We start from the raw sequence: 18355 nt of genomic DNA on the forward strand, positions 1-18355 counted from the left end.
TTATATCAGAAATGAGAAATATTTTATTTATACCAGTTGTTTCTTTCCGGGGGTGGGGTAGGGGGAAGATTTTCTTTGCGGGGTTGGGGGAGGGGGGAGATTTTCTTTGCGGGGTTGGGGGAGGGGAGCGACTTATTCTTTCCGAAGACGGCTCTTTTGTGAGAAACACCACATCGACCATACACCACTTCTTGACGAGCGAGACCTCCTCCCTCCCCCCCCTTCTCCGACAGCCAACAATCCGCAATGGTGTTCACAATGACCCATCCTTGCTCAAGCGACCAAGAAGTTCTGCAAATATCCCTAGACCTCTCGATCTACATTATTTCCGGGTACTTATCTCATTCCAATTTAGACGAATGTAGTTTCTGCTGCCACGACCTTTCCGGAGCGACCATTCCATACATTAACAACTGGGTGAAAGACCCTTGCCTTATTACCGTTTGATCTCCCCTCTTCTTTACTCTCTTTTCTCTCAAGTTCTGCACAAATCCATTCTAACAGATAAATGCACAAAAATGGATTTGTTGGTTTCGAGTTTTGTAGACGGTGGATGACGCTCTCCTCGTGTCCTCAAACAGACCGACGAGGGAGGTCAAAATGTCGCCTGCAACGCCATCAGATCGGAGCTCTGGAAACCAAATAATTTAATCTTCTGCTTGTGTTCGGCGATGGAATTACCATTCTGCCGGGTTTGCGCAATTGCACGTTCGTCTTTCAAGCAAGCTTTTGTTACGTCCATTTTCTGTTTTGTCGATTCATTGACAAATGTGCGGTTCCTGCAATATCGCAATAATGTTTTATTTACAAATAACATACAACTACTGTAATCTATCTATAATTCCAGTAATCTCTGTCTGTCTGTCTGTACGTTTGTTTGTTTGTCTGTGACCGCTGTTTCTCGACAACTACCGGTCCGATATACTTGAAACTTGCCAGGTATATTGCTGGGGACCCGAGGATGTGCCTTTTCAAGGTTTCATATTAATCGGACAATTACTTACCGAGCTATGTCCAAAAAACGATTCAACCAATCAGAGAGCAGCGAACGATCGCGTGTGCCGAACGTGGCGGGCACACTCTGCCTCGGATGGCACATTTGAGAGCGTATTCATTTATTTCACGTTTGCAAACTATGTTGGCGTTAAACTATGTTTTACAACTAATAAAAACTAATTTGCGATTCATTCGCTTTCCTGCGCGTTTGTGCACGCGATGGCGATTTCTTTACCAAACTCCGGAAGCCGTTCGCTTTGGACCAAACCATTGCATGTAAATAGAGGGGGGGGATTGTCACCACTCGCAAGCCGTTCGCTTGGACCAAACCATTTCATGTAAATAGAGGGGGGGGATATAATTTTAGATATAGATATAGTACGGGCATGCCCTAGTATAATAAAAATGTCGTTCCGTCCCACCAAGACAAACTACCCAATTTTGAAATGGAATAGTGAGTGGAATTGTGAATTTTTTAATATTACGGGACACAACGGAAATATTCGGCAAGGATTTGCCTTTTGCTTCTTCACGTGAAAGGAAGCGCTGAACAGGCCCAAAGGAGCTCGGGATAGATTAAGATATTGGTGGGAAAAACGAGCAAGGGAAGGCGGACGGAGCTTTCCCTTACGGAGCGGATCACATCGGGCTCAGATTTGAGCCAATGGAGAGGGGAGAATGAACTTTCAACCAATGGATGGAGCGTGAGGTGGGTCTTAATTCTTCAGCGAATGGGAGAGTGTTTGAGGCAGCCAATAACAAACGTGCAAAATGTGCCAGCCAATAACAAACGTGCAAAATGTGTCAGCCAATAGCGAACGGCGGAAGCTCTCGCGGCGCAAATAAAAAGACCGCGCATTTCTCATTTCATAATCTCATTTCATTCGCTGGTGTTTTGTTTTGTGTTGATCTTTGCCGGTCACGATGGCTCGAACGAAGCAAACCGCCCGTAAATCGACAGGTGGAAAAGCTCCCCGAAAGCAGTTGGCGACAAAGGCGGCGCGGAAAAGTGCTCCAGCCACCGGTGGCGTGAAAAAGCCGCATCGTTACCGTCCAGGAACTGTGGCGCTGCGCGAGATCCGGCGCTACCAAAAGTCCACGGAGCTGCTCATTCGCAAGCTGCCGTTTCAGCGCCTCGTCCGTGAAATCGCACAGGATTTCAAGACCGATTTGCGATTCCAGAGCTCCGCAGTGATGGCGCTGCAGGAGGCGAGCGAGGCCTACCTCGTTGGGCTGTTTGAGGACACTAATTTGTGCGCGATTCACGCCAAACGTGTCACCATCATGCCCAAGGACATCCAGCTGGCACGACGTATCCGCGGGGAGCGAGCTTAACCCGCTCGTCCAAGGTTTTGTGCACAGCTTCCGCACCACACCACCCAACGGCTCTTTTCAGAGCCACAACACCTTTCTTGAAAGTAATCGACCTTTCACCGAACTCGCCACCTATCTACCTTTTGTGTGTCTGATGTGTCTCCGGGTCGGAAGGAAATACGTTTTGCTTTGCCCTTGTTTTGAAGACGTTGACGGAAACGAACAAGATGTGGTGGTTGGCTGTCTTTAGGGAATGGGGTTTCACAATGTTTCAATGAACCCTCACAGGATTCACAATTCTTGGGGATCATGTAATGTCGCTTGCAAGGTGGTTCATGTTAAAATACACATTTTTCATTTTAACCGTATCATGTATAATTTGACCCGTTCATCTCAATCCAAAAATAATAACATAATCCTTGCTCTCACCATTGCATTTCTGGTGCCAAAGAATACATCATAAAGTTAAAGTCGCCTGAAGCTCCTTCATGAACGAGTTGGTGGTTCTGAAAAGAGCCGTTTTGTTGTAGCTGTTGATGAACACCACCACCAAAATGTTTAACCACCGAAACCGGAGAGGGAACGGCCCTGCGCTTCAAAGCGTACACCACATCCATGGCAGTGACGGTCTTGGGCTTGGCGTGCTCCGTGGCGGTAACAGCATCGCGGATCACATTTTCCAGGAACACCTTGAGAATTCCACGGGTTTCCTCGTAGATGAGACCCGAGATGCGCTTAACCCCACCACGACGAGCAAGGCGACGAATCGCAGGCTTTGTGATTCCTTGGATGTTATGACGCAGCACCTTGCGATGACGTTTAGCACCTCCTTTACCGAGACCTTTTCCACATTTACCACGTCCAGACATAATGAGCGTTTCGATCAAAACCCCAATTTAACCAAACGAACGAGCACACGCGTGTCGATACCGATGGTGTTGGTACCAAGCCTTCATATTGGTGGAGAGTTCGATATGACGATTTGCTCAACCTTGAAACTTTGCCTCCTCCATTTAATTATTTTCTCGACGAGAAAGGGTGCTGCCTTGGTGATTTCTGCCACGTCCGCGCGTGTGCTCTTTGCACCTCTCTGCCGCGCATGCGCACGTTGTCCTTACGATTTTACAATATGCAATAATCTTTAATAAACTTTCAGCTTTGTGATTCCCTGGATGTTATCATGCAGTCCCTTGCGATGACGTTTAGCACCTCCTTTTACACGACCATTTCCACCTTTACCACGTCCAGACATGATGATGGGAGTTGAATCAAAAGGTGAATCAACGAAACGAGCGTCCGTGTGTGTTTTTGGTGGTGATACTGAGGCTTTCTATTGGTGGGAACTCGATATTACCATTTGCTCTTTGACCCTTCCACGATTCCTCCGACATTTAATTATTTTCACTTCGTTTTCCTTTGATGATTTCTACCACGTCCGCGTGTGCTCTTCGTGCCCTTTACCCTTTCACCCCACTTTCCGCGCATGCGCACGTCGTCCTTTCGTTTTGACAATATGCAACTGCACTGGCTTTTCCGATCCCATCGCTTTCACTCAAGTAAACACGTAATCCTGTCAAATGAGGTTTAACTTTTGCAAAATTGACGACGATTTAATTCTGAACACAACTTGAACTGCAGAACTTTGGCAAATAGCAACGCGCGCTCACATCACCGAAGTTGGAAATAAGCTTCAAAAGCATCGTCATCGTACGATATTTTGATGCCAGTTTGGATTTGATGTCAAGTAAAAATACCTCTTTTGTCCGCGAACCAACTTTAACCTCGTTGAACCCTCGATTGTGGCCTCGTTTAAAATTTCCCTTTCAAATGTCATTTCATTACGGTTCAAACACAATGAATGCTTGAAGTTTCTCCATCATTGCGCTCCCTTGGACGACAGGTGATGAATTTGAGCAGCTCATTGTGAATGAGACATCGCAATAGTTTCGTTGACAAGGCGGAGATGGAATCGGCACATCACACGAAGCACGATACAAGCTCGATGACTGTGACGTTTCGATTGAAAAAAAAACATTCAAAGCATTGTTTAGAGCCGTGTGCTGTTCGTGACCAAGCATTTTCACTCGCATGCTGGTCCATGCGCATTGCTCAGGTGGCCTCAACATCAACATGAGCCTCATAAAAGCTGATTGTTCTTCTTGTTTGCTTGACTGCCTTGCAAAGATGGCTACAGACAGGTGCACATTTCACAATGAAAATTTTAACGTTTAAGTTTGGTCTAAGAATAGATTTACCTCGTGAAAATGAGCCTGAGTAATTAAGCTCCTTGGGGGAAGCCCGAGAACGTATCCGACCGAGGAAGCAATGCAATGTTGTGTCAAAGCAGCTCTTCCATCTGCAGTGTCGGCCCGTGGAAGATGGTGAAAGGTGCAGAGGATTGAAAATGTGCTTCTCGCCTTTCACCAGCACGTGCTTGTACCTGAGAATGCTGTGCGCATTGCGCATGGATGTATCGTTCACGTTAATTACGGAGCTCAAAGTGAAGCGAGAAACAAACGGAAACAAAAGAACACTTCTCATCGATTCCGATTGCCGACGTCTATTTCCACCACGTCCGCTTCTCCCGTCACAATAACATCGTCGGCGTGACGAGACGATGTGTTGTTTGTACAATACTGCACTGATTTTGGATTCTAGTCTTCCTCACTCTATTCGGTGTGAAATGGCGGAGACTGTTCCCCTTCCGACAGCACTTTCGACCTCGTTTCTCAAACGAGACAATAATAAAACTGGCGCTTCCAGAACCCAGAAACATCCCCTTGTTTGTGAATGCAAATCTGTCAGAATTAATTTTTGTTCAGAACTTTAACAGTTAATAAAGACTGGAAAATGCCAATGCAGAGGTACCTTTTATAACCCCAAGCACCCTTTTTTCTTAGTTGTTGAGTCTCACACCCCGCCCCAACCCCTCCTCCTCTAACCCCTTTTGCTTTAATTCCTTTTTCTGTTTCTACCCTTGAACACACTCACTCCTGCTCTTTTGTGTCACACTGTGACTGTGCTGCAACTCTCTGTATCGTCAAAATACGACAAAATCTACCCGACAAGACGGACAATGATTGGGGCTTCTGTGATGACGAGATGCATGAATGATTGATGCCGAAGGGCAAAGTTCATAATTATTGGGCATTAAAAAATGAAAATTAATAAGTGAAATTCATAAAGTTCAAAGTTCTGTATGTGGTTTTGAAATGTAAAGGAAACGAGAAAGAACCGTGTAGGGTTTTTCAACACACAGCAGAGTTTTGTGTAAAACACGGATCGTGTATCGCTGATGCTGCTTTCGGAAAGGTTTGAGTGGCTCTGAAAAGAGCCGTTGTGGGAGAGCTGAAGAACTCTTGTGAGGCGGAGCAGTTTACTTGCCCTGGCTTTTCTTGGGGAGCAGCACAGCCTGGATGTTCGGCAGTACACCACCTTGCGCGATCGTCACCCCACCCAGCAGTTTGTTCAGCTCCTCATCGTTGCGGATGGCGAGCTGCAAATGACGCGGGATGATGCGCGATTTCTTGTTATCTCGTGCAGCGTTACCGGCGAGCTCCAGGATCTCTGCAGACAAGTACTCGAGCACAGCCGCCAGATAGACGGGAGCGCCGGCACCGACGCGCTTGGCGTAGTTGCCTTTGCGAAGATGTCTGTGGACACGGCCCACGGGAAACTGCAGCCCAGCACGGGAAGAACGAGTCTTTGCCTTAGCACGAGCTTTTCCACCACCTTTACCACGTCCCGACATGATTCGTAGCAATGAACCGATAACTAAACCACCTTGCTGTGACTAAAAGTCATGGTGCGAATTGAGTTGTTTTAAGGGTGAAGTCGGACCAGGCATCGTACACGCCCTCATTTTATCCATCCAATGGCTGAACATCAGGTTGTGTACTCCGCCTCCAAACTCTCTGTGATCCAAATATTTGCATATGAGCCAGAATCGTTTGAACTTTGAACTTTGACCTTTTGAACCTTGGCGATTCGCACCAAACGTGTCCCCATCGTGCCCAAGGACACGCCAAGGTTGCACGACAGATCCGCGGGGAGCGACCTCAAGTCGCTCGTCCAAGGTCTTGTGCACAGCTTCTGCACCACACCACCCAACGGCTCTTTTCAGAGCCACAACACCTTTCTTGAAAGTGTGATCGACCATTCACCGAACTCGCCACATGTCACGACCTTTTGTGTGTGTATTGTGTACACTGGTCAGAAAGAGACGCAGAGACGTGTTTTATGAAGCATTTTGTTTTGTTTTTAACAAAGACTGGGAAAAGAGAAAGACCCAGAGAATTGATTTGATGAGCAAGTGAGGGGGTGCTGGGTGGATCGGTACGGGGCTTCAGGATGGTTCTGTGAAATATCGACATGTCTGAATTAGTTGGGCTCATATGTTGACGAGATGCAGGTATATGCATAGTACTGTGTACGGTTCATAAATACTGCGAGCACTTTGTATTTGGATTCCGAATGAGGAAACTTCGTGCAAAGGAAGGACGAAGAATCGTGCAATGTACGAGCTTTTCCAGACACGAGGCACTGGGTTTACAGGTAAACGGGGATGGTCAACGACGTGTGTCAATGTCAAATGGGGCAAGTTTCATTTATTGGTCGGACATTGTTCCTGTACATTGGGGCAAATGGGTCAATCACTAAGTGATCTTAGAAATTAGTAATTTGGTAAATACTAAGTAATGGTAGTCGTGATGACACACTTTGAATGTTGCATATTTAACAACATTGCACGTTTCGTCACGTGACTTGCCATTCTTTGGTCATTGTTTGATATAAATAAGTTATGAATGAATATGGAACACCTTTTGTTGGTCTTGCAAATAATTTGAACCTTGTGCTCTTGTTTATTAAGCTCTTTCACAAACCACTTCATCAAATAATGAATACAAAGGTTATATCTATTATGTCTGCACGTAGTTTTTATGAACCATCGGATCAGCTCCTTTCAGGTGAACTCCTTTCAGGTGGCTCTGAAAAGAGCCGTTGTGGGTTTTGGGCAAGTGAGACGAGGAGGAACAAGAGAAACTTCACCTCGATCTTCTCGTCTTCTCTTCCTCTCACTTCTTTTTGAGCGTCGCCTTCTTGTTCTTCAACCCCTTGGTTGCAAGCTTGGACTTTGGTTTCGTCATCTTGGTATTTCCCTTGGTCTTCGGCAGAACCTTCTTCACGTTTTTCTTCACCTTTGCAGGCGACTTACTGAATCGCTTCGAAGAGGCGGCGATAGATCTTTTCGGTTTCTTGGGAGATACCTTCCGCACCACCTTCTTCACTGCTGGCTTTTTGGTCGCTTTCTTTGCCGCTTTAGACTTGATTGTGCTCTTCACAACTTTTCTGGGACTGGTGCTCTTCTTCACTTTTGCACTCTTCTCCTTGTTCAATTTGAAAGAGCCGGCAGCGCCCGTTCCCTTGGTCTGCACAAGATTTCCACTTGCAACGAGCCTCTTCACAGCCGAATTGATACAAACAGAATTCCGTTGGAGATTGTAGCCATCTGCCCCCAGGGCCTTTTTCAAGGCGACAAGCGCCGTACCATTTCGCTCCTTGCTCGATCCCACCACCTTGATGATCTTTTCCGAAAGGGTGCCGTCAGTCTTCTTCAGGGTCTTGGAAGCGCCAGGTTTATTCTTCCTTCGCTTGAGAGACGGGGGCGAAGTTGAAGGTGCTACTGAAACAGGAACAGACTCCGACATTTCCCACTAACAAGAGTTTGGCAAGTAACACTAAGATCCAAAAAGAAGTTCAGTGTTGCACAAATAAAGCGTTGCATTATCACGTCGCCTGTTATAGTGATGGTGTGAAGAAGCGGACGTGGTTGAAATCATCGTCAGCGTTCAGAAACGATGGGGTCGTTCACCGTATCCGTTTGTGTTTCCTGCGTCACTTTGAGCTTTGTTGTCCACATGAACGTTAACTCCATGCGCAATGCGCACAATCGTTTCAGGTACAAGCACATCCCGGCAAACGGAGAGAAGCATCTTTTCTAACATCTGGCCCTTTCGCCGCATTCCACGGCCCGACACGGCAGATGGACGATCTGCTTTGACAGAACATTGCTTACTCGAACACGTTGTCGGGCTTCGCCCAAGGGGTTTCTCTGCTCAGAATCTGTTTTTCAAGAGTGAAATATTTTCTTTGACCCGACTTAAACCTCACAAAGTTCATGGTGAAATGTGCACCTGTCTGCATCCACCTTTGCAAGGCAATGAAACAAACAGGAAAAAACTCCTTTTTGGAGGTTTGTGTCGAGGTTATCTTGGCATGGACCATCACAAATGTGAATATATTTGGTTACCAACAGCAAACGGGTGTAAGCAATGCTTCGAACGTTTTATTAAATCCAAACGCGAATAAAATCGTCGACCCGGTTTCTCCCATGTTTTTGTGTCGTGTTTCGTGTGATGTTCTGGATGCATCCAGGTGTTGTAAATGAAACTGTTGTGATATCTCATTGACACTTACTTGACTGGTTGAATTAATTCCCTGTCGTCCAAGAGAGGTGCAAGGTCTTCCATGCAGCAACTTCAAAGACCTTCCACGCGTTAAAGTAAAGCTTCGTGATAACAGCGAAATGTTGTGCTGTTTACTGGTTGAACGGCACGAGAATTCATTGTGCTTGAACCTTAATTAAATGACATTTACAATGGACGGTGGTTCAACGAGGTTAAAGTCCGGCAAAAAGGGTCGTATTAAATTCTCTTGAAATATAAAATTGAAATATCGATCATGAAAATATCGATCCTAACATTACTTGATACCTTTGCAGCGTAATTATAACTTCGGGGACGTTTGCGTTTGTTGTTTATTTTGACAAAGTTCTGCAGTTGTGTTCAGAATGAAATCGTCTTAAATTACTGCCTAACTTCACCCTCATTTGACAAGATTCTGTGTTTCTTTGAGCGAAAGCGAAGGGACCACAAGAGCGAGTGCAGTTGGACATTGTGAAAGCGTGAGGACAACGTGCGCACGCGCAGCAAGAGGTGAAAAGGCAAAGAGCACACGCGCGGACGTGGTAGAAATAACCAAGCAGGCACCCTTTCTTCTCAAGGAAATAATTAAATATGGGAGGCAAAGTGCAAAGGTTAAAGGGCAAATGACAACGTTTAAAGTGCAAAAGCAAAAGTGCAAAGGTTAAAAAGCTTCAGGCGACTTGCTCTATTCTTTGGCACCACAAATGCAATGATGATAACAGGGTTCATAAATAATTTGGGTTTGTTGAGATGAACGGGTGAAATTATACATGTTATGGTTAAAATGAAAAATGTGTATTTTAACATGAACCACCTTGCAAGCGACACGACACATGATCCCCAACAATTGTCACATCAATTCTCTGGTTTCATTGTAACATTGTGAAACCCAATTCCCTGAAGACAGCGAAACTCCACCGTCTTGTTCAACGTTTCCCTTTGTCTTCAAAAAAAGGGAATCACAAAACGTATTTCTTTCCCACGCATATACACATTATACTTACACAAAAGGTAGAGATAGGTGGCGGGTTCGGTGAAACGTCGATTACACTCTCAAGAAAGGTGTTGTGGCTCTGAAAAGAGCCGTTGGGTGGTGTGGTGCGGAAGGTGTGCACAAGACCTTGGACGAGCAGGTTAAGCTCGCTCCCCGCGGATACGTCGTGCCAGCTGGATGTCCTTGGGCATGATGGTGACACGTTTGGCGTGAATCGCGCACAAATTAGTGTCCTCAAACAGCCCAACGAGGTAGGCCTCGCTCGCCTCCTGCAGCGCCATCACTGCGGAGCTCTGGAATCGCAAATCGGTCTTGAAATCCTGTGCGATTTCACGGACGAGGCGCTGAAACGGCAGCTTGCGAATGAGCAGCTCCGTGGACTTTTGGTAGCGCCGGATCTCGCGCAGCGCCACAGTTCCTGGACGGTAACGATGCGGCTTTTTCACGCCACCGGTGGCTGGAGCACTTTTCCGTGCCGCCTTTGTCGCCAACTGCTTTCGAGGAGCTTTTCCACCAGTCGATTTACGGGCGGTTTGCTTCGTTCGAGCCATCGTGACCGTCAAATATCAACACAAACCAAAACACCAGCGAATGAAATGAAATTATGAGATGAGAAATGCGCGGTCTGATTTTATTTGCGCCGCGAGACGCTCCCGCCGTTCGCTATTGGCTGGCATATTTTGCACGTTTGTTATTGGCTGCCTCAAACACTCTCCCATTCGCTGAAGAATTAAGCCCCACCTTACGCTCCATTAATTGGTCGAAACTTCACTCTCTACTCTTCATTGGCTGAAATCCGAGCCCGATGTGATCCTCTCCGCGAAGGAAAGCTCCGTCCGCCCTCCCTTGCTCGTTTCTCCCATCAATATCTATCGTGAGCTCGTTTGGGCCTGTTTTAGCATTTCCCTGAAATAAAAGAAGCAAAAGGCAAATCTTTGCCAAATAAATGTGAGTTTGTCCCGTAAGACAAAAAATTCACTCGTTAATCGATTTCAGAATTGGGTCTTTTGGCAAGGGGAACTTCGTGAAATTGCATTTTTTTGAGATTGGTGGACCTGAACATTATTTGCAAATAATGCAAATTTATATTGTACAGTCGAGTTACTCACACTTGTCGTCCAGGCAATCTCGCCCATTTTTTCACTCAACTTGGAACAAATTGCAACAGAATTTTTTTTGCCACAATGCATTCCTACAAGGTCCCCAGAACAACATACTAAAAGTCCCAAGCAATCCCAACATGGGAAATATGTCTGAAGTTGCATCGATTGGGCAGTCAATCATGCAGGCAATTCGACCAAGATCCATACTTGCGCCTCTTCAACTTGGTCTTGGGGTACAGATGCACCATCATTTTGCGTCACGGTTCCTGATAGACACACTTCATGAACATGGATTCTCGTGCTCCTATGCCGAGGTGAAAACATTTGAACGAAGTGCGGCAGTTGTCCAAGGCACAGATGCACCCTTTACTCAAGAACAATGCATCCAGTATATTGCGGACAATGTTGACCATAACGTAGCAACACTAGATGGCACCGGGACATTTCATGGCATGGGCATCATAGCTACTGTTACACCACAAATAAAGACCTCAAGACCTGTCCCCAAAGTGTCTGTTAGAGCTTCGGACATTACTGCAGTTGGCCGTATAAACATTGAGTACTTCCCAATCCCTGCAATGATACCACCACTCACCTATCTGCCACTTGTACACACGGCAGCGGATGATCCGACATCTCAACTTGACATTCTATGGAAAACCTCCCTACTTCTTCACTCTCCAAGACCAGCATGGTCTGGTATGATGCAAATATTCCATCATAGCCAATATCCAGGACAGTCTTCTGTGATATTCCTTCCAATGATTGATCTCAATCCTAGTGATCCAAATTGTATCTATTCCACACTAAAGTTTGTGTCAGCTCAGGCCATGTGACATGGTGTTACTCCTGTCCTCACATTCGATAAACCCTTGTATTGGAAAGCATTATCAATTGTTCGATCTCAACCAGTTGACAGACTTCTCCGGCGAATGGTCCTCAAACTGGGAGGGTTTCACATGGAAATGAGTTTCCTGGGTAGCATCGGGCATCTGATGGCAGGTTCCGGATTGGAAGAATTCCTTGAGGTTGTGTATGCTAGTAACACCGTGAGCCACATGTTGACTGGCAAGGCTGTGTCCAGAGCAGTCTGTGGTCACATGCTAGTAGATGCTGCACTGAACATCATCCTTCTGTCCAGCGCATACAATGTACCAGTGCCATCCAAAATGAAAGCAGAGGACCCTGATGAAGTGATGACAGGTGATGATGTCGAACAACATTCTGACACAACCGACTTGATCATAGCAGCAGAAGTATATGACAATGCAGTTTCCTCTACAACATCTGAAGAAAACGTGTGTTTGGCAGATGTCTGGACCAGAATTCAAAGCACACTGAAGGAAAAGAAGGATATAATGAGCACAATGCGGACCGCAGAACTCTGGGTCAAATATATGGAAATGGAAGACATTCTACAGAGGTTTCTCAAGGCTGAACGCACAGGCAAATGGAAAATGCATCTCCAATCAGTACGTGAAATGTTACCATACTTTGCAGCATCTGGACACACACTATATGCAAAGTCTGCATATATCTATCTTCAAATGATATTAAATCTGCCAGAGACACACCCAGAAGTCAACCAGAAATTTGAGCAGGGATACCATGCGGTGAGACGCAGCGACAGATATTGCTCAGGATTGTCGACCGATCTCATTATTGAACAAGTGCTCATGAGAAGTGTTAAGACAAGTGGGAGACTTACAAGAGGAAAGGGGATGACATAAACCCAGCACTTGGTGTGGGTCCTATCTATGCCAGCATGTGCAAACATCAATGATGCCATGCAAAAGCTCAGTGGTGTGTCATATGAAACCAGTGACCAACACAAGGACATATCATCAGCAAGACAAGCTGGAGATGTCAGCGACACCCTTGATCTTATCAGTTATCTTGAAAAGAGAAACCCATTTGTTAATAACAGTACACTGCTCAACATTGCAAATGGCATTACAGCTCAGGAAGGAGTCAATGTTGAAAGATCAAGAGAGGTTGGTGAACGGATTCTAGCGTCAATGGTTGGGAAATCTGTCGATGAGTTTGTCTTCCGAAAAGCTGATCAAGCAAAGACACTCGGTACAAGATCAACTGTCAAAATCAAAGGCGAATCTGTGAAGGTGGATCCACAGCTGATATTCCAGAGGTTGATAACTGTCGCTGAACATTGTGAAGATGTTCCATCACTGTTCAAGTATGAACTCTGTAGTCACCCTCCTGCATTGTTCGAATCTTCCTCCCTTCCACTGCAGGCCAATAAGGCAACTCTTGCTGATTCTATCTGGAAAGTCATCCCAGAGAAACAACGAGAACCTACTGAAAATGTCCAGTACATCCTTGATTGTGGTGCGCTACTTCACAGACTACCCTGGCCAAGAGGTTCTACCTTTGATTATGTGTGTGATCTATACACCAACTATGTTGTACAGAAATATGCTGATGCTACTGTTGTCTTTGATGGCTACAATGATGACCCATCAACGAAAGATGCCACACACATGAGAAGAACAGGAGCCTGCACTGGTGTGAGTTCACTTCGCGGGTGAAATGGTGATTCAATCCAGAAAAGAGGATTTCTTGAACAATGCGAGGAACAAACAGCGCTTCATTTCTTATCTGAGTGACAAACTGGAGACAGCTGGGTGCAACACATTTTATGCGAAGCAAGATGCTGATTTGTTAATTGTTCAAACAGCTGTCGCCTCTGCACGAACAACAGACACTGTCCTGGTGGGAGATGACACGGACTCACTCATCCTTCTTATTCACCATGCTGAAATGGACGAACATGACTTGTTCCTGATACCAGAACCAAAGAAAACTTCAAGAAAGAACAGTATTTGGAACATGAAGCAATCAACGAATTTGCTTGGCAGTGATGTATGTGACTGTATGCTGTTCGTACATGCTATTTTTGGTTGCGATACAACTTCTCGCCTGTTTGGTTTGGGAAAGGGTCCAGCACTGAAAAAAATCATGAACGATGCCTTCTTCTATCAACAAGCGAAAGTTTTCAGTCAAACACATCAAATGGAGGAGAAGGTTATCGCGGCAGGAGAACATGCACTAGTTTCGTTGTGTGGAGGATCTGAGGAGGAAGGATTGGACACCATACGGCACATGCGGTTTTGTGAGAAGGTCACCAAGAATGTTTCACATGTCGAGCCACAGACCCTGCCACCCACCTCTGCAGCTGCAAGATACCACAGCCTTCTTGTGTACCACCAAATACAGCCGTGGAAAGGGATCGAGCTAAATCCACTGGAGTGGGGATGGCACGTAGCAGCTGGACATTGCCTCCCAATACTGACAGATCAGGCCGCAGCACCATCAGCACTCCTGGACATCATCTGCTGCAACTGTAAAAAGGACTGCAATACACGAAGATGTACTTGTAGAAAATATGGTCTCACATGCAGTGCTGTGTGCGGGGAATGTCATGGTACAAGTTGTACCAATGCAAAACTGCCAGATTTCACAGAGGAGGATGACAAAACTGTTTAATCGTTTGAGTTGGATGTTCCAGCATTTTGTGTACCTACAGCAATCACTACAGCAATTTTCACGAGCTGAACATCTTTATATAAAGATAGTATGGTGATTTTGTAATGAAACTCGTGTATCTGTCACCAATAGACAGAGCATCATTCCTTATATGAGAGAAATATTGCAGATTGGCGGCCATATTGGATTATGCAAATTAGACATATTTCCCATGTTGGGATTGCTTGGGACTTTTAGTATGTTGTTCTGTGGACCTTGAAGAAATGCATTGTGGTGAAATAATTTCTGTTGCAATTTGTTCCAAGTGAAACCTTATTTTGCCTGGACCATTGTGGCTCTTAATTTATTGAATGAATAAAGCACAAGATCAACCTCCTCTATTAAAGAATACATAAAGCAAAGTTCAAGACGACTGAAGCTCCTTCATGAACGAGTTGGTGGTTCTGAAAACAGCCGTTTTGTTGTCGCTGTTGATGAACACCACCACCAAAATGTTTAAGCACCGAAACCGGAGAGTGTGCGGCCCTGGCGCTTCAAAGCGTACACCACATCCATGGCAGTAACGTTCTTTCGCTTGGCGTGCTCCGTGTTGGTAACAGCATCGCGGATAACATTTTCCAGGAACACCTTGAGAACTCCACGGGTTTCCTCGTAGATGAGACCCGAGATGCGCTTTACCCCACCACGACGAGCCACACTTTACCCCACCCCACCAAGGCGACGAATGGCAGGATTTGTGATTCCCTGAATGTTATCACGCAGTACGTTGCGATGACGTTTGGCACCTCCTTTTCCGAGACCCTTTCCACCTTTACCACGCCCCGACATGACACCAACGTTTGATTCAAGCAAAAGTAAGCGTCGTATAAAAAATGTAATGTCATGATGTAATGTAAAAGAAAAAAAAAGTAATGTGATGATGAAATGTGAAAAAATGTAACGTCATGATGTAATGTAAAGTCAAAAAAAAATGTAACGCAAAGCAAGCGCCTCCATTCCAGGCCAATCTGCCATTTTGTACTTGAAGAGGCTGTCCGCTTGGTGCATCTTGTTTTGCCCTTTGGATTTCCATCTCGACGTCATCGTGTTGATTGACGTTGGTTTTCCTATCGGCTCAGTTCCCATATCGACCTCTCACCTCGTCACTCCTCACCCGCAGCCGCGCTAATACCTGCCTGTTGTTTTGCCGTTCTGCGCGATTTCGACATTCACTGCGTTGGGTTTCGTGCACGGAATTTGGGGAATGTTACATCCCACTCTTGTTTGGTGTATCGTGAGTTTATTGCTTTGAGAGCATTGGGGAATGATGGTACCATCACATGTATTGTTCAGTTCATGCAAGTGATTTTCATTGTATTCTCTTTCATCGTGTTATTATTGTGTATGTGAGAGTTCCTTATACAATTACTTGTTTGTTCTGCAATCGCATTGGTGTGGTTTTGTTATGGTTTATTGGAACTCTCAAAATAACAAATCTGTCTGCCGTGTTCCCACTCCAGACTGAGGTGCACCGTAATCAGGGTTTGCGGAGGTAATACGTAACATTAGCACGAACCTTTCCACCACCTTTCCCACGTCCTGACATGATTTGTGGAGGGGAATACAGAATTCCCCTAAGATGCGCTTTACCTTTACCTGAGAATTCCCCTGAGAATCAGAGAACCTTCACTGTTTGTCAGGTCAATGCCTATTGGTTGGGGAATTGGGTTATTTTGAGGTGGAATTCGGATCAAGAATGATACACGCCCACTTTTCATCCATCCAATGACTGAGCATTAGATTGTGTTCTCCGCCTGAAACCCTCTGTGATCCACATATTTGCATATGAACCCTTTATAAGAGAAAATCGCTCACACACGTATTCTTATTCTTACTCTTTCTTCGTAGGTTCATATATTGGTTGTTTAACTAGCTACTCGTCATGCCTGCGGATCATCCCAAGCAAGAGGCAGCAAAGAAGGGTTCGAAGAAAGCCGTTTCTAAAGCGACTCGGAAGGGTCCCGGTAAACGGCGTCATCGCAGAAAGGAAAGCTACGCCATTTACATCTACAAGGTGCTGAAACAAGTTCACCCCGATACGGGTGTTTCTTCCAAAGCGATGAGCATCATGAATTCCTTCGTTAACGACATCTTTGAGCGCATTGCATCCGAAGCATCTCGTCTGGCGCATTACAACAAGCGCTCCACCATCACATCGCGGGAGATCCAGACGGCAGTGCGGCTGCTCCTTCCCGGGGAGTTGGCCAAGCACGCCGTGTCCGAAGGTACAAAGGCCGTGACCAAGTACACCAGCTCCAAGTGAGCTCGGACTCGTTTCTCTAGTTCATCCCCAAACGGCTCTTTTCAGAGCCACTCAATGTTTCTTTAATGGAGTGCGACTTTTGCTTCTCGTGTATCCTTGGTGAAAGAACCACGTGAAAACTATGTAACTAGAAATGTGGTTCATATTAATATGCAGGTCAGGTAATCATCAGCATTATACTGAAGTAAAGAGTAGTCCTGTTAAAACTTCCTATTCATGGATAGGGTTGGTATTTGTCATAACGACTTGGAACATAATTTATTGTGAGGTGGGTATGTTTGTTGGGTAGTCAGGATCAAATTTGATGAGGACCAACGTTTGTTCAACCTGCTCCTATCGATATTATAAAAGGAGCCGTGTCTGTCTTTGTTGTGTTATAACTTGAGACGGATTAACAGATTTCAATAAATCCAACTACGGTGGATTTGCGTAACTCCTGGGTGTTTGTGATCCAAAAAAAGAAATACATTTTTTATGGGTACCTGGACACGCGTGTCAAAACTGCAAATGCCAACACGGAGCACAGAGAGCAGGATCTCCCAGTAGTCCTTTTTTATTTATTTCCTCATACATTAGCCATCGCAGCAGAGATTGGTATTGCCATCAGCGAAGAGACGGGTCTTCTATTCTAGTATATCTGAACTGATGGGGCAGTTACCACGAACTCAGAAAATCTATTTATTCCATTTCTCAATCTCTTTCCAATGAATCTTCTTACAAGAGAATCTCAATTCCAATCTCTTTTGTAGAGCCATGTAACTGTTCTCCAGAAACAACTTTCAGTTCAGAGTGTGGCCTCTAATTGCACGAAACATCAAAGTGCTCGGGATCATTGGCTTTTGAGCCTCTAATAATCTTTCAGACTTCAATATCTGCCCGTTTCACTTCGTGAAAAGCAAAGTAATAAACGGAGCTGTCTCATTCTGGTGCCACAGAATACATGATAAAGTTCAAGACGCCTGAAGCTCTTTCATGAACGAGTTGGTGGCTCTGAAAAGAGCCGTTTTGTTGTTGTAGCTGTTGATGAACACCACCCCCAGAATGTTTAACCACCGAAACCATAGAGCGTACGGCCCTGGCGCTTCAAAGCGTACACCACATCCATGGCAGTAACGGTCTTGCGCTTGGCGTGCTCCGTGTAGGTAACAGCATCGCGGATAACATTTTCCAGGAACACCTTGAGAACTCCACGGGTTTCCTCGTAGATGAGACCCGAGATGCGCTTTACCCCACCACGACGAGCAAGGCGACGGATAGCAGGCTTTGTGATTCCCTGGATGTTATCACGCAGTACCTTGCGATGACGTTTCGCACCTCCTTTACCGAGACCCTTTCCACCTTTACCACGTCCAGACATGACACCACCGTTTGATTTTTTAAACCAATTGAGCAACACGACAAACCTTCGCGTGTCTGTATGGATGGTGGTGGTGGTGGTGGTGGTGGTACTGAGGCTTTATATTTGTGGAGAGCTCGATGTTATGATTTGTTCTTTAACCTTTGCACTTTGCCTCATACATTTCAGTGATTTCTCTCGGAGAAAGGGTGCTTCCTTGATTATTTCTACCACGTCCGCGCCTGTGCCCTTTGCCTTTTCACCTCTCGTGCTGCGCATGCGCACATTGGCCTTATGCTTTGACTATGTGCAACTGCACTC

At 45.6% G+C, this 18355-nt stretch overlaps 6 protein-coding genes and 1 pseudogene across 6 annotated transcripts; 2 read left to right on the forward strand and 5 right to left on the reverse strand.

The window, feature by feature from the left end:
* The first annotated feature begins 1894 nt into the window (after positions 1 to 1894).
* On the forward strand, positions 1895 to 2331 carry LOC137426147 (histone H3). The gene has a single exon (XM_068114840.2). It carries the CDS (start codon positions 1921 to 1923, stop codon positions 2329 to 2331), a length of 411 nt encoding a protein of 136 aa, XP_067970941.1. The 5' UTR covers positions 1895 to 1920.
* Positions 2332 to 2868: 537 nt separating this feature from the next.
* On the reverse strand, positions 2869 to 3179 carry LOC137426148 (histone H4-like; annotated as a pseudogene).
* Positions 3180 to 5686: 2507 nt separating this feature from the next.
* Positions 5687 to 6061, reverse strand: LOC137410770 (histone H2A-like). Its single transcript, XM_068096221.2, has one exon. The coding sequence runs from the start codon at positions 6059 to 6061 to the stop codon at positions 5687 to 5689; it is 375 nt and encodes a 124-aa protein (XP_067952322.2).
* A 3201-nt stretch (positions 6062 to 9262) lies between these two features.
* Positions 9263 to 10359, reverse strand: LOC137426150 (histone H3). The gene has a single exon (XM_068114843.2). The coding sequence runs from the start codon at positions 10338 to 10340 to the stop codon at positions 9930 to 9932; it is 411 nt and encodes a 136-aa protein (XP_067970944.1). The 5' UTR covers positions 10341 to 10359; the 3' UTR covers positions 9263 to 9929.
* A 4532-nt stretch (positions 10360 to 14891) lies between these two features.
* Positions 14892 to 15224, reverse strand: LOC137425889 (histone H4-like). Its single transcript, XM_068114613.1, has 2 exons — positions 15162 to 15224; positions 14892 to 15068 (listed from the first exon to the last, which is right to left on the reverse strand). Exons 1-2 carry the CDS (start codon positions 15222 to 15224, stop codon positions 14892 to 14894), a joined length of 240 nt encoding a protein of 79 aa, XP_067970714.1.
* Positions 15225 to 16292: 1068 nt separating this feature from the next.
* On the forward strand, positions 16293 to 17131 carry LOC137426152 (histone H2B 1/2-like). The gene has a single exon (XM_068114844.2). It carries the CDS (start codon positions 16318 to 16320, stop codon positions 16696 to 16698), a length of 381 nt encoding a protein of 126 aa, XP_067970945.1. The 5' UTR covers positions 16293 to 16317; the 3' UTR covers positions 16699 to 17131.
* Positions 17132 to 17743: 612 nt separating this feature from the next.
* On the reverse strand, positions 17744 to 18055 carry LOC137426153 (histone H4). The gene has a single exon (XM_078775145.1). The coding sequence runs from the start codon at positions 18053 to 18055 to the stop codon at positions 17744 to 17746; it is 312 nt and encodes a 103-aa protein (XP_078631271.1).
* Positions 18056 to 18355: the final 300 nt, after the last annotated feature.

Source organism: Myxine glutinosa, chromosome 4, assembly GCF_964187855.1.
Source record: "Myxine glutinosa chromosome 4, kmMyxGlut1.1, whole genome shotgun sequence".
Taxonomy (NCBI): Eukaryota; Metazoa; Chordata; class Myxini; order Myxiniformes; family Myxinidae; genus Myxine; species Myxine glutinosa.